Source organism: Oncorhynchus clarkii, chromosome 12 (genome assembly GCF_045791955.1).
Source record: "Oncorhynchus clarkii lewisi isolate Uvic-CL-2024 chromosome 12, UVic_Ocla_1.0, whole genome shotgun sequence".
Lineage (NCBI taxonomy): Eukaryota > Metazoa > Chordata > Actinopteri > Salmoniformes > Salmonidae > Oncorhynchus > Oncorhynchus clarkii.
Window position 1 is genome coordinate 75443589 of NC_092158.1, and position 16495 is coordinate 75460083.

At 42.1% G+C, this 16495-nt stretch overlaps 1 protein-coding gene across 1 annotated transcript in view; it reads left to right on the forward strand.

The window, feature by feature from the left end:
* Positions 1-2262: 2262 nt before the first annotated feature.
* LOC139421299 (carbonic anhydrase-related protein 10-like) overlaps positions 2263-16495 on the forward strand; it is a 30638-nt gene continuing 16405 nt past the window's right edge. The window contains exons 1-3 of the mRNA XM_071172044.1: positions 2263-2692; positions 4648-4722; positions 13313-13458. Of these exons, the coding sequence (XP_071028145.1) occupies positions 2635-2692; positions 4648-4722; positions 13313-13458 (279 nt within the window). The 5' untranslated portion in view covers positions 2263-2634. The remainder of the gene's footprint in view (positions 2693-4647; positions 4723-13312; positions 13459-16495) is intronic.

The following is a 16495-nucleotide window of genomic DNA, read 5'->3' on the forward strand; positions in this document are numbered from 1 at the left end:
TCGGCCACATTCAAGTCTTCGTCCGAAATGGCACAGTATTCCCCTATGTAGTGCACTACTTCTGAACAGAGTCCCTGGTTCTCGGTCTAAAGTAAAGCACTATAGGGAGTAGGGTGTCATTTGGGGCGCATACTAATACCTTCTTTACCCACAGAATGTGATGCACTCCAGGGACTATTAAAAAAAGATGGCAAATCCATTCTCCAAAATAGGCGACAGTGTGACAAAGGAAAAATACCATCCAAAGGACTGCTACGTGTCTGAGGGCAACCGAGTGACCCCACCATCATATACATGCCCCTCTTCAATATGTAGAATTGTAAAGGTATGTCATCTCATTCTATGCTTTCCTTCTCTTTGTGTATCCTTTCTTTGCTTGATGTGTCTGATCCTGATGTTTCTTATCATGTCTCTAGGTGAGGAGGAAATAAAGAAGGAGATGGTTGAGTACACCACATTTGTACTGTCTTACATTGTAGGGAAGATGTATCACCTTCTAGAAAAGGAATCTGCAAACATGAGAAACAATAAGGGGAAAATCCTCTTTGAGATTGAGGTGGCTATCAAGCACAGGCAAGAAAATAAGTGAATTTCATATGTAACAATGAAATGGCTATTGAATTACTAGCCTGCAGTTAGAATATTAGTATTGACATTAGTGGCAACATGAACAACATGAGTTCTCATAGGAACCCATAGTTGCCAGTGGCCCCAAACTCCAGTCTGTCATACAGTATAGGCCTAACCCTTAGTCCAACACCTGATCCAGTGGAAAGCTGACTACCAATTATAGACTCCCAACAATAATTGTTTTCTCAACTCAATTATATCCAAGCCCTATAGGTGTTACAGTGGGACTATGTACAGTATAGTCTACAATGGGTGGAATACCTCCATGTTTGTATATCGGCAAACATTTTTCCTGGAGATGTACTAGCTAAGTACAACCACCAGATGTCTCTAAGTGTTCAGATTATCCATTAATTTGCATTGAACTTGTATTTTCTAGCTATGTGGGAAATTATGGAATGTATCTACATTTTTCCCAATATTATGGGCTAGGTAGGGGTTAAGTTATATTGTTGTATTGTGTAGGCCTGTCATGGTTTGTGGGTATCATAAGCACAGATTTAATCACACAAATTAAAACTTGTAGCCTTATAAATATGGCCATTTGGCAATACATTACAAACTGCCAAAACGTAGGCTACATGCCATTCCTGTTAAGATGCATTACTACATGAATTAATAAAAGTAAAGATTACAGATTCAGAGTAGCTTATCTATTGACTGATCATCATTCTTTTTTCACACCTTGCTGGCATGTCAGTGTCTCATGGCAACACGGTCTCAGAGTATTTCGTATTATTCTATACAGAAATCTGAGACACTACATTTAGTATGATATGTTTCCTTTCGTATGGTATGTAGTCATTTGTGAATGTCCATCATCCATGTTGTATGATGTGTTACAAATTACAAATTGTACGAGTTTGGAGTGTGACTGTTTGAGGATGTGGACAGGTGTCTTTTATACTGATAACAAGTTCAAACAGGTGCCATTAATACAGGTAACGAGTGGAGGACAGAGGAGCCTCTTAAAGAAGAAGTTACAGGTCTGTGAGAGCCAGAAATCTTGCTTGTTTGTAGGCGAACAAATACTTATTTTCCACCATAATTTGCAAATAAATTCATAAAAAATCCTACAATGTGATTTTCTGGATTTTTTTCTCATTTTGTCTGTCATAGTTGAAGTGTACCTATGATGAAAATTACAGGCCTCTCCGGTTTTGTGACGAAACTAACATATGTGTATTTGAAATTATTTCCGCCACTGTGTGACTGTTGTCTTTTTCTAGTCACTGCCTTATTGTATATCACGGTGGCGTATGAACGAATAGCTTATAAAGCAAACAACGCAATTTTCACGTAATATGGCTTTTGAACTGCCTTGGCGTCCTCAGTGATATTACCCATGCACCGCTACTGAGTAGTTGCAAAGTACCTAAAAATAAGTAAGTAGTTGCAAAGTTGCTAATTAGCTCAAATTCAAAAGCTGTCTGTGATAAGATTTGACCATGTAACCTTTGAGTTGCTAGACTTTTGCGTTATGTCACTCAACCACCACGACCAACCACTTTCCTTTCGTTTTTGCCTTAAGTAACCTACTATCTTATATAAGCATACCAAACATACAGTATTGTACTAATTTGAGTGTCCCGTACTTACGTTTACTATGCTACGTCTAGTCCACGAGACCAGTCTGCCCATGGTGATGGTCTGCGGCACGCAGTGACAAGTTGAGTCCACTCAAAGATAGCCAGTCATGTAGCTTTAGTTCGTACTCGGTCTTCAAACACATTCAATGGCGAAGCGAACGACGGCATCGTGTCGTAATTATAGAATATATATTTTTTATTGCTCACATTACAACGTGTTTTGAGCGGTAGTGGTTTTTGACGCGCGTTCTTTTGGCATACCATTTTGGCAGAGCGCGCCCCACTCTGAAAGTGACACCTTGGATCGTTGACGGATTGGGGAAAATGCCTCATCAAAGTTTGTCATCGTTAAGAACTCAAACTTTACAATTAATATATTTAAGCTTTTGCAAAATTAACTTGGAATGAATGAAGAATGCATATCGTTTGGGAAATATTTTTGATTTTTCAAGCATATTTCATCTGTACATCAGGTAAGCCTTGAAGCCTGCGGTTATTAAATGTAATTAATGAGATGAAGTGATGAACTTCAGGGCTTGAACAAACCCTGAAAGGAAATACAGAATAGTCTTCTGTTGATGATACGGTTGCAACTGTAAACCGTGCAATGTAGGGCACGGGTGTTGCAGCTGTCTACCAATAATTGTTTTAATGTAGGTTTAAGCATGACGAGTCTTTAAAGGTCAATAAAGCAAATCTTTGCTCCACTTGCGCGTGAGTTGGCAACACAATTACTGTAATCGTTGATTTTCTAGCCATTCTCGTGAATCTTAGTCATAATATTATATAATAGGCTATTTGTGTTTAGGATTATAGATTTTTTTTGTCCCGCCCCCAATTTGGTACAAATGAGAGAACATTTTACAAAATCTCTTTGCGCCTGCCAAATTTGTAATGCTGAGATTAGATTCAACATTAGGCGTTGCTCTTTACATGTTGCATGGATATCATTATTACCCACATCTTACATCATCCTAGGAGGCCTCTTTCCCAAAATAAGCTATGACAGAGACTCATTTGTCAATAAACATACTTGAAAAGTTCCATCTAATTTCTGTTCTTATTTACATCTGCCAGACAGCAATAAATGGTATATTATGTTCTTACCATCATGACCGCTGACATGATGTTTAGTGTGAAGAACAGCTGACCGTGGGGCTTGACCCCAAGATACAGAAGTGCAGAAGGGCAAGTGATGTACCACAAAACCCTGGGCCTGTGATAGAGGCAGTAGAACACTCACATAAACAGTGTTTCAGTATTCTCTCCCTTCGAGACTTGTCCATTCGCACAGAGCACCGTCTGCAAACCAGCGCCCTAGAAACCTCCGGAATGATCCCATTGCTGCCTGCCACCAATGTAGCAAGAGAGTAAGAGAGGACAACTGACAGGGGGCACGATCCCCAGATCCTGTGTGGTGCAGAGGCAGGTGCTCTACCACCTGTACCACAACAACTTGGCCTCAGGGCAATTCATAGGATTTGGGATCTAAATTTGTTCCCCTCCATTAAGTATGATATGTTATGTTATGAATGGAATAGCTGTTGTACAATATCATATGAATTGGAGGACATGTAGTATCACGTCTTACCCTGCCGAACAATATCATACGAATTGGATGATGTAATGTATAATGCATCTTGGATGACGTATTGGGTGGCAGTAGCCTAGTGGTTAAAGTGTTGGGCCAGTCACCGAAAGGGTGCTGGATCAAATCCCTGAGCTGACAAGGTAAACATCTGTCATTCTTCCCCTGAACACGGCAGTTCATAAGAATTTGTTCTTAACCAACTTGCCTGGTTAAAAAAAGGAAGTACTATACATCTTGCTCTGATTCCAGGCTGCTTGTTCTTTTGTTAGGTAAGGACAAAGGTTAGGAGAATGTAAGTTGCAGGTTAGTAGAATTAGGTTGAGGTTAGGGAAAGTGTTAGCTTAAATGCTACAGTTGTCCCCGACCCAACTCGAACACACAACCTTTGGTTGCCTTATTTTTATACTTTTTTTCAGATTTTTCATAAATTGAATCAAAATCAAATCACATTTTATTGGTCACATACACATGGTTAGTAGATGTTATTGTGAGTGTAGCGAAATGCTTGTGCACCCTACTTCCCTTGGTTATGGACCAACCTCCCTACTTTTCATTTATGTCTTAAGTAACCAGACCATTATTATTTGTAACGTAACATATCCTATTAAATGGAGGTATCCACTTGAACGTTCCAAACCCTACGTCTCTTTAATGTGGTCAGGCTGACCACAAAAGCCAGGGCCTCAATTCAGTTTTTTTTATCTCCAATCTCTCTCATTGTCTCTTTAAAGGTAATATTAGACTTAAGAAGTGAAAGTTAAGTGTTCTAACAAGTGAGTTGATGATCATTTTCAGCGACATGATAGTTAATGTGGTTTTGTTTTTTTCCTACTGCAGCACAGCTAATTTCACCAAAGATTCATGATGGTTGGTGGGCGTACAAAGATGCAGTCCAAGGGAGCTTTGTTCCAGGTAATTATTTTAGATGTTGAACAAACACTGACATCACATGAACTCAAAGCCTTGGTGTCCACATGGCCCACTATTCAGAGATGGTCCTATCAGTTTTCCACATTGATTCAATGTCATCATATTTCATTATTTTTGTTGAACTGACATGGAAACAATGTTGATTCAACCAGTTTTTGTCCAGTGGGTTGTTTTGTAACAGAAAGCCAGACCAAACAGTCCTCTCTGTTTTGGGAAGGGAACATTTCTTGTTAACCAGGAGGGTTCGCTTGTTACTAACGTTCTTGCTCTTGGGCAGTGTTATTGACATGGGCTGGCTTCTTCCTCCGCTCTCTGTCTCTGCAGCAGGAGCTTCAGGTTCACTACTGTTCTGACTGCAGGTCTTATGAAATTTTTATCACAGCCCTCTCTCCATCTTCCTCCCTCCCTGTGCTTCTTCATTCCATAATCAAGGGGAGCACAGACATACAAGTATACAGAAGAAGAATGGCAGCACAATGAATAAAATAGAGGTCTCAGACCTTTTCAAGGAGGAAGGATCGAATGACCAATATAACTATGGAGTCAAGTGCAGTCTGGTAACATTTCAGTAATACAACATAAGGCTGTTATTCGTTAAAAGGTACATTTGACATAACTATTATATCATACACAGAAAGGTGACTTCCTGTTTGCAGGAATCAACTTCCTGTTTTGCAGGAATCAATTGCCAAGACTTACACTATTGCCAATAGGGTCAGGGTGATACCAGTATGACAATATTTTTTCCATAGCAAAAATGAAAATGAAGCAGACCAAACTCTGTTGTCCTTTAAAAACCTGCTCTATGTAAAATAGTTTGTGCTATATCTTGGGAAATAAATACATGTGACTCGTACCTGGCTCCACGAGGGGGCTAAAGGGGGCCTAGCCCCCCTCAGATTTAGATCTTTTTAAAACTAAAACTATCTTCGCTGTCAGCACAATGGACAGGGCGTGCCACTGTGTGTGTAGGCGGGCTATGGAAAGCCACTGGGGCAGTTAGGTATGACTCCTTTGAGTTTCCATAAAAAGCGGGAAAAAATGCGTCTCATCTCTGTGGTATGCTAAGTGAATAAAGTTGTACACCTTGGCATGTAATATTTGATTTAGATTTATAAGGGCGGGGTCAAGTTTACCAGTTTAAGTGTTGGCGGCCCAATTGTCTCCTTCCTGCTCCTCTGCTCTTCCTATGAGTGAGGTTTTCATCCCGACATTGACTGACACTGAATTGATGATGACCTAGCTCTCTCCGGAGCCTGGAGAGGGTGGCAGGGTGTACTCTGTCCCTTTCCTTGGGCTTGGAGAGAAAAGGACTGCACTGCAAAATCTTTCCTGGGAGTGGCACGGAAGTTGTCACAGCTGGGGAGTCTGGAGTCAACCCCAGTATCCACTGTGCATTGTTCAGGAGAGAATTCTCTCTTACCTGCTAGAAAAAAAGGCCCACGTGGGGAAGTTTGTACCCCTGCATTGCCAAAAGGTTATTGGATGGTGTTTAGGGCCTGGGCAAAGTGTTCATCTGCCTTGGGGCAACTGCTATGATGGTCCTTTATTTGCTCTGTTAATCTACATTCACCAAATGGACATACACATTGACCAACATGGTATCATGTACCCAGTGCTCGTTTAAATATCAATATAAATATCGCCGTCATCTTTGAAACCCCAGTGCTGTGTAAAATAAATCCAACTAATTTGCATCTCTACCTGCCTCCTCCTGCTGAATATGTCCTTGTGACTGCTAGAAGGACCCTATTTTACACTGACACGGCGTAGCGGAGATGGATTACAGACTTCGCGCCAACCTGTCATTTCAAAAGCACTCAATGATCTCGGAGTCTCTGCATTTGAACTTTATGTTTATTTTGGTAAAGCGTGATAAGCAGAATTAAATATAATTCCAATGCGAGAACACCCCAAAATGTAGCCCCCTCACCGATTTCCACTGCCCCCTTACTCACTTTATCCTGGCGCCGGTTCTGCTCTGGATGACAACATAATGTTTGTTTCCAACATTAGCGCTGTTTTCCTAAAGAAGTCAAATCCGCTTTGTGTTTTGTTTCCTTTGCCACGATACTAATGAGTATCACGATACTGCTATCATCCCACCCCAATTGTCAATGTGGGCCTCAAGGAATGGTGCACATTTGGATGAGCCAATGGACTCCTATAAGGATATGTGACACCAGCAGAAACTGCTGCCTCGAGGGCCAGCGCTGTTCTCAGCTGGTCCATGTTTAACCCTGTCATTGGATTACCTTAGGAGAAAGGCCTATTTATTAGCTGTGACAGATAAGCACAGCAGGTGACACAGAGGCCTTTGGAAGTCTTTTGTAGAAGGTTGTGGGATGCTCCCTGACCTTTTACTTAATGTCTGCTGCTAGTGTATCAGTGTGTGGACTCAGGGGGTGAGCCCTTTCAGCCTCTCAGCCTAGCTGCAGGGAAGCTTCCTGTCTATCACCACAGAGACCTTTACACAGGAGAGGAGACATCCACACACAGCAAGTGACAGTGACTCTGTGTATGTGCTGTGTGTCATATGGGTGGAAGTCAAGTTGGTGGGATGTTTTTGCTATTGTACATTCATTCACCTCAAGCTCTTTTTGATGAAAACGGGGAAACTCTACAGCTAGAATGTACATTTGGAGCCATCTAATTAAAGACTTTACTTTTTGAAATAGAAAGGAAATCAAATTGATCTAAACAGGCTCAAGAAGAGTGCAGTTATGCCTTGGCCCATTAACTTTTTGATACAGATTTCAATTCAACTGAACCTTTTGTCAGAAACAAAGGCATCACCTTCCTTCTGTATATTCTTACAGGAGCATAACTCTGTATTATTATTTGTATGTGCTGCAGTCTTGGAAAGTAGGTCACCAAGTTAGTGATCACAGCCAGCTATCGCTCTCTCTCTCTCCCTCTCTCTCTCACACACACACATACACAGATGCCCTTGCAAAGACTGAGGGGCAAAAAAGAAGTGCGTAAGGAAGAAACAGAATCCCTCCCACGCAAAGAGTTCTGGGGGAATTTAAATGGAATGGGAAGAGGCTAGAATAGAATTATGATTATTATGCTCTTAAAAATCTTGGTGGTATTTAATACTAATGGTATTAAAAGGCCATATTCACAGGACACTTTACATTATTCACTCTCACTCAGAGCTATAATAATGTTAAGCCCCTCTTCCTCCTTTTCCCACTCACCGACTAATGTGATGAACATACATATGTTCTAGCATATTGCTGCTGTATTTCTACCTGCAGGTATGGCGGCCTGGAGGATGAGCGGATAGGTTTGGTATTGGAGCAACACTAGCTACAACATTGTCCTCAAAGCAAAAACATTGTGTGAAAGTGCTAGATTATGGCTGACATTTAAGACTGTTAACAACCAAATAATTTCTAGGCGAGCCAGCCAAGTAATTTACAGCGGTGATAAAGGAAGATGCTCAAAAGAAAGGTCAGAAAAGCAGTGGCTTATTCCTCCTTGCCTTTGTCAAAGTAAGATTTGATTTGTTTGAGGGCTGAGCAAAATAACCTCCTACAGCAGATGGTGTTAAATCCTCTATGATGATAAGAAGGTCTAGACCTAGGAATATTATCCTGTCAAACCAGAAGCTTGCCAGTAACCAGGTTTACATTAAACCTTTACATTCCATCACTAGAGTTGAAAATGTGATTGAAACCCATCTAAATTGTATTTTTTTATTCAGTACATGGAAATGTATTTATTTATTTTAATTTGACCCCCCTTTTCTCCCCAATTTCGTGGTATCCAATTGTTAGTAATTACTATCTTGTCTCATCGCTACAACTCCCGTACGGGCTCGGGAGAGACGAAGGTCGAAAGCCATGCGTCCTCCGAAACACAACCCAACCAAGCCGCACCGCTTCTTAACACGGCGCGCATCCAACCTGGAAGCCAGCCGCACCAATGTGTCGGAGGAAACACTGTGCACCTGGCGACTTGGTTAGCGTGCACTGCGACCGGCCCGCCACAGGAGTCGCTAGTGCGCGATGAGACAAGGATATCCCTACCGGCCAAACCCTCCCTAACCCGGACGACGCTAGGCCAATTGTACGTCGCCCCACGGACCTCCCGGTGGCGGCCGGCTGTGACAGAGCCTGGGCGCAAACCCAGAGTCTCTGGTGGCACGGCTAGCACTGCGATGCAGTGCCCTAGACCACTGCGCCACCCGGGAGTCCGGAAATGTATTTTTATGTGTATTACATCATCACACACAGCCTTTTATCCTCAAACAAGTCTGTTACTTGATGGAAACATTTCTGGTAAGAAAATGTGCATGTTGTTTTTATGCAGATTTTAGAATATTCGCATGAAAATCTGTCACCAACTGGATGGAAACCTAGCTAGTTGTTCTACATAGTCAGGCTCCTCCTTTGGAATTGGTATTGCTACCTGCCCACCAATACCCAAAACACCCGCCTGCCTTTTAAATAAATTGCTCCATTGAATTATCCCTTGGCTTACAGCACCCTTTTAAGCACTGTTTATTGAAGAACAATTCTCCCTTCATCATTACTCTGATTAATGGCTGGTAATGGAGGCTGGTAATGGCTCACATCAACACCATTATCCCAGAAACCCTAGACCCACTCCAATTTGCATACCGCCCAAACAGATCCACAGATGACGCAATCTCTATTGCACTTCACACTGCCCTTTCCCACATGGATAAAAGGAACACCTATGTGAGAATGCTATTCATTGACTACAGCTCAGCGTTCAACACCATAGTACCCTCAAAGCTCATCACCAAGCTAAGGATCCTGGGACTAAACACCTCCCTCTGCAACTGGATCCTGGACTTCCTGACAGGCCGCCCCCAGGTGGTGAGGGTAGGTAGCAACACATCTGCCACGCTGATCCTCAACACTGGAGCTCCCCAGGGGTGCGTGCTCAGTCCCCTCCTGTACTCCCTGTTCACCCACGACTGCATGGCCAGGCACGACTCCAACACCATCATTAAGTTTGCTGACGACACACAGTGGTAGGCCTGATCACCGACAATGACGAGACAGCCTATAGGGAGGAGGTCAGAGACCTGGCCGGGTGGTGCCGGAATGACAACCTATCCCTCAATGTAACCAAGACTAAGTAGATGATTGTGGACTACAGGAAAAGGAGCACCGAGCACGTCCCCATTCTCATCAACGGGGCTGTAGTGGAGCAGGTTGAGAGCTTCAAATTCCTTGGTGTCCACATCAACAACAAACTAGATTGGTCCAAACAAACCAAGACCGTCGTGAAGAGGGCACGACAAAGTCTATTCCCCCTCAGGAAACTAAAAAGATTGGCATGGGTCCTGAGATCCTCAAAAGGTTCTACAGCTGCAACATCGAGAGCATCCTGACCAGTTGCATCACTGCCTGGTACGGCAATTGCTCGGCCTCCGACCGCAAGGCACTTCAGAGGGTAGTGCATACGGCCTAGTACATCACTGGGGCAAAGCTACCTGCCATCCAGGACCTCTACACCAGCGGTGTCAGAGGAAGGCCCTAAAATTGTCAAAGTCCCCAGCCACCCCAGTCATAGACTGTTCTCTATACTATCGCATGGCAAGCGGTACCGGAGTGCCAAGTCTAGGACAAAAAGGCTTCGCAACTGTTTTTACCCCCAAGCCATAAGAATCCTGAACAGGTAACCAATGGTTACCCGGACTATTTGCATTGTGCGCCCTCCCCCCTAACCCCTCTTTTACACTGCTACTCTCTGTTTATCTTATGCTTAGTCATTTTAACTATACATTCATGTACATACTACCTCAATAAGCCTGACTAACAGGTGTTTGTATATAGCCTTGCTACTCTTTTTTCAAATGTCTTTCTACTGTTGTTTTATTTCTTTACTTACCTACACACACACACACGCGCACACACACACACACTTTTTTTGGAACCATTGGTTAGAGCCTGTAAGTAAGCATTTCACTGTAAGGTTTACACCTGTTGTATTCGGCGCACGTGACAAATAAACTTCGATTTGATTGTCTCACTCCTATAGTAGCCTATATAGCCCATAGCCTATAGTTTTCATGAGTCGGTTGTCTGAGTGTGAAAAGGTCTACTGTGTCCTAGTATTTGGCAAACAATTTTGCAGTTGCAACAGTTATTGGAACTAATTGTAGTTCCATTTGTAGTTCTCTCACGTCCCAAGACATCTGCTCTCTGATGGTAACTGCATGATGGATCATCAGCTATTCCTCCACTTTAATTATATCCACAGGACCTTAGGAAAGCATTACACTGAGTCGGGAGTGTCTCTGCACAGTTCAGCAGGTTCAGTAGACAGAAACCTGTCCCAATTTTGTCTTCTTTGTTTATGCTGCTTCGAAAATTGGAAATGTAATCCCTACGATCTGAGGGGAGGATTTCCCTGGTCATTTGATATAAAATCAGAGTGAATTTTGTGAATTGTGATTGCTGTGAATTGGCCAGTCCTCGTGGTCTCTCCAGACCCATTGACATTTATGTTCTCATTTTAGTTTGTTCTCTGTAACGTTATGTTTATATCCTGACTATTCTGCTCTGGAAAAAAACCTCTAGGCTTCAATTAGCTGCATATCCCAACACGTGTTGTGAAGTCTCCCTAGAGGTAGTTGTACTGTAGGGTCTGGTTTTCAGCTCTTGGCTGGGACGTACTGCATTGCACCTGCTGCATGCACCTGCTACCTGATCCAATAATATACCTGTACTGGAATAGAGATCATGAGCACTAGGCAGCATGGGTAAAGGGGGTGAGAGTTCACACGTGAGGATTTAGACATACTTAAACTTTTCTAGTTGAGTTTTCTAATGGAAATTGTTGTCTTTCCTGCTCAGTCTCAGTAGTGTCCAGCATCTCTAAGCACCTTTCGCTGCCAAAACAATAACGTTTGTTTGAATCTGCCCTATGAAGCATCCTTAACAATGAATGCCTCGTCATTTATTTAAATGTTCTTATCGCTCTTGCTCCACCAAATCAACAATCAATTAAAGTGGTTAAAAAGTTAAAACAACAGTTTTATTGCAATGAATTGAGTGTAATGCTATCTTTTTTTCCCCTTTTGAGTATGGTTCTCACATATTCTCTCTTGTTGTGCTCACCAAATGCCACTGAGTGGGATTACAACACAGTTACATCACTGTTTCAGGACACAAAGGCTTTTACATACTGTATGTCACATTACCTCATTTTTTTTGGCAAAAGTAATAATTGTTGCCAAAATACTGCCTTCGAAACTATCAACAATCGTGTTAGTTTTTCCCTGGATCAGTTCGTTAAAACAATGATAGTTTAGTTAAAAATTTTGTGTGAATTTGACTAAACATTGTGTTTTTTTGATAAACACTATATTGAACCCACTACACATGAAGCTACAACTGGTAAACAATGTGGTGGCTCAGAAAGCAGGAAGATATGCAACATGAGCTTTGTTGACATTCAGAAATTCCAACATCATTCCAGATCCTCATCTACTGTATTTCATTATTATGCATTAAGAGGAGTTTGGCCAAGATCAGCATGTAATATGATCATCTTAGGGTGGCTAATCCATTGCTTATTTGCTAGTTGAATCTTTATTCAGATTATTTTGAGAGTTCCCTACTTAGCAGATTCACTAGCTGATTGATTCATTAGCTGATTCTTAATTCTGAAATTGACTCCTAGTCATGATTTCCTCTTTTTGTAGAAACATCTATAAGGGGTTGTGGCACTGATCTGATAGTCCTTAACCACCATTGGGCTTTGCACATGAAGGCATGCCCCTTGCCCATGAATTAAGAGCAATGAATAATACTGGTTGTCCCAGGAGTCTCCGTCCAGCAGTTCAGATGAGTATCAGCCTCTAATCCCTGTGCTAAGGGAGAGAACGTAATAGTCCTGAACCCTCATCTGTTTCACAGCTGGGCGGCCCACTCCATTCAAGCCGACCCACGTGATGTAATCACGGCTGGGTGATGTCACACGTGTCAGAAAGGGGTAGTGATATCACTCTTGAGGCCTGCCACATCTGTCACAGCTGCCCTGCCGCTGTGCCACTGCCAGGCTCTGAGCCATACTAAGAGGAGAGGAGGGTTCTCCCCAGTCCCTTCTGTCATGTGCAAGTAACGAGGGACGGATAACTAAGATTATTTCAGCTGATCTTAAATCAGATTCTGGAAGCATTTAAACTGATTCTGATATAGAGGGATTCTATCTAAATCTAGTAGGATCTACCTACATACATACATACATACATACATACATACATACATAATCAACGTTGGCATTACTCACGTGCCCTTCTCTCAAAATGGCTCTTCCTAGTACTGTACAATCATAATATGGAATGTTGTGCTGATGGCATACTCCATACTCTAATTGCTGCCGTTTTGGTTACAGTAAGGCAAGGACTTTAATTAAAGGGATATCTTTACTTCATTTCCTTACTCAGTGTTTCCTCCTCAGTGGTTCCCGTCAAAGTGTTGATAGTCCAAGTGCTGTTTAAGAACTTACTCATCTCACACATCAACATGATATTAGACATTAGACATGATAAAGGACATTGAACTGTGCTTGTTGTCCACAGTACCATCCTTCTGGGGGCTAGTGAATTCCGCCTGGAACCTGTGTGCCATGGGAAAGAGGCAGTCGCCGGTCAACGTCGAGACCAGTCACATGATCTTTGACCCCTTCCTCACCCCTCTACGTCTCAACACAGGCGGACGCAGCAAGGTAAGGAGATTGTGGAAAGCCTGATCTTAAACTCCCAGATGACTCTTGAGCTTGTAGATCTGAAGGGCATCAGGACTTAAACTTCAGGAGACGTTGATCGTCTGGATGCTATTATCGGATTCCAGTTGTGTGTGTTCATATTACATTTACAATGGGTAATGAGGACTAGTATGCTCAGCCATCATCAAAACGAGGTGTAGGTGGGAAAAATTATGTTTACAGAATAAATGCTTCTAGATTTATAGTATGAAGTAACATCAAATTAAAACATCTTCTCTCAGAATTCTTTCGACTACACTGACTGGGTGAATTTTCTAAATGTCACTAGCAACACCCCCGCTATCTGGCCCCATGGCTCTCCTTTAGTTGTACATCATGCTCTGCTTTCACAGTTGCCTTCTGAATCTCTCCCATCCCGATCCCATCAAATGACCCATATAGCAGATAGTATTTATTGTAGGATTTCACTAACATTATCAAAGGGTGTTGGCAGGATGCCCCAAGCTCAAGCTGCAAGCTGGGGACAAGGGGGCATGACCATCGTTCACCACAGGGCATAAAGTCCACTAGGGAATAGGGGAAATCACTAATCATGTAAAATGAGAATGACAACAGAATTACACTCAGTACTGTAGTTCAAATGGTGACAATTTAACTATTACCGAGCCTATTTGATGCAATTACATTTTATTGATGTATCTTTTGGTTCTTAGCGGCGTTGTGTGAGAATGGAAATTGACTTACTGTAAGGTATGTGGTGACCATTTTTCAGAGGACAAAACACTTTGATTAAGAGAGTCCACCTCCCCCAGCATTTGGTTCCCATGAATAGTACTCTCATTTAGTTTGAATCAGAAACATACCACAAGGAGCCAGGGAGGATTGGCAAAGAACAGTACATGTAAGAGAGGGTTAAATTCTCTTTGTAAGTCTTGTTTTATGATTAATGCTAGTGTGCATCTGCTGAGCGAGAGCGCAGAGAGCTGGGCCATCTGTGCTGGCGTGTGTCTGTGGGAGGACTGTGGGAGAGGGGATAAATTAAGTTAGCCAGGATGTTTTTACATTCGCCACAGCTCGTCTACTCGATACTCCCAGATATTTGTCCATCAACAGATGGACATGTTTACTCTCCCAGTTAATTGCCTCTTTTCCTGCAGCTATTTATTGAGATGTATACACTATTTTAGTTTTAAATATTGTCATGTGCAATTTACACACACATATGGCACCACACACAAACTCAGCTCACACACAAATAGAATAAATGTTATTCCTGATTAACATTGAGCTTTGATTTACAGCTTGATGAAAGGTGGTTGCTTGAAAAAGGTGGTTGTGTAAAGGAATTTCCATCTTGTTATTAAGCACTTGGGATGTTAGACCTTGTGGTGGAGTCTCACTTTACCACAGAAAACGTCAGGTGGAGACAGATGCTCAGGTGGAGGGGATGCTGAGATTCTGAGGAACCTGTTTTGTAAAGACATTTAACTGTTGGAGAAAGTGTGAAATAGACTTGTTGTGGTCAAAGTTCAAACGATAAGATGCAGTTGCTGCACTCCAAAAACTGCACTTTTACGGAAGTGTATATGTTCACTTCACTTGAATATTAGGGAAATATTTTCAACTTGTATGCTCAGGCAGCGACTGAATAGCAATTTGCATTTTAGATACTTGATACAGACAATTCATCCTAAGAAGTGATTTAGTGTGGCAATCTGTGTCATGAAAAAAGACAACATGAAACTGTAGTGATAAGCCTTTGCTTGATAAATGGTTCTGTTCACAGCATCTTTGAATTGACTTCAACGTGTTGACATGTAGTAATAATTTGGATGCTGCGACAGTCAATAGCAGGACATTAGTCATTTCCTATCTCACTTGCTCCCATGATGTCCACAAAGCCATACTCACTCACGCACACTGTCACCAAATTCACTCATGAAGACGTAGTTTCTCATTAACTTACCCTAGTAAAGCACAAACAGTTGCTCATAGAAAACATTTAGTAGGCAACAAGTTGGCATTTTGCAAAGCACCCATGAGGAAAACTGTCAGTTGGGAAATGTCGGTCCTTTGACAATATTGGTGCAATTATACAGTATAACCTATTTCATGTAATGTAATCCAGGGCTAGAATATCCTTCTTTTTTGTTTATCCAGAAAACAGCCTGCTATTACCAAGTGACAAGTTTGAGATAAGATGATAAAAAAAGTTACCATAGTTCCTTTCAAACCTTTCGAAGGTTGAAGGACTTCAATGTCCTCAATCTGTTCAAATCCCAGACTTTGAATCCTGAAGGAAGGGAGGGAGTACAAAGTGGCTTAGGAGTGACAGAGACTAAATGAGAAGTAAGGTGGGTGAGGTGAGTGTTGGGTCAAATAACAGGAGGATTCATCATTCTGACAGACTTCACATGGAGTGTCACCACTTAAAGACTTTGGTGACTCATTCCTACATTGCGGTGCCTTTTTGGTTCTCATAATTTTTGTATTCTACCAGTTTGACTTTCAGAAAAACATATTGGTCACTTTTTTTGTGTGCATTTTCCAACCTGTTAGGTGCATAATCCTACCAGGGTGGAACCTAACAGGGTGGAAATTTGGAGCATAAATTAGCCATAGCTCTGTGAGTGAGCAAGATTGAGTTAGCATAAAGAGATTAATGGTCTCACTGTTCAGTAAGAATAGGAGCAAGGCAAGTTTCATTCCATCAGCCAAAGGGCTTCTGAACAGTGGGACATAGGACAGATGAAAGATGCTGAACAGTGGGACATAGGACAGATGAAAGATGCTGAACAGTGGGACATAGGACAGATGAAAGATGCTGAACAGTGGGACACAGGACAGATGAAAGATGCTGAACAGTGGGACATAGGATAGATGCAGGATGCTGAACAGTGGGACATAGGACAGATGCAGGATGCTGAACAGTGGGACATAGGACAGATGTGGGATGCTGAACAGTAGGACATAGGACAGATGTGGGATGCTGAACAGTGGGACATAGGACAGATGCAGGCCCAATACACGGCCTGTC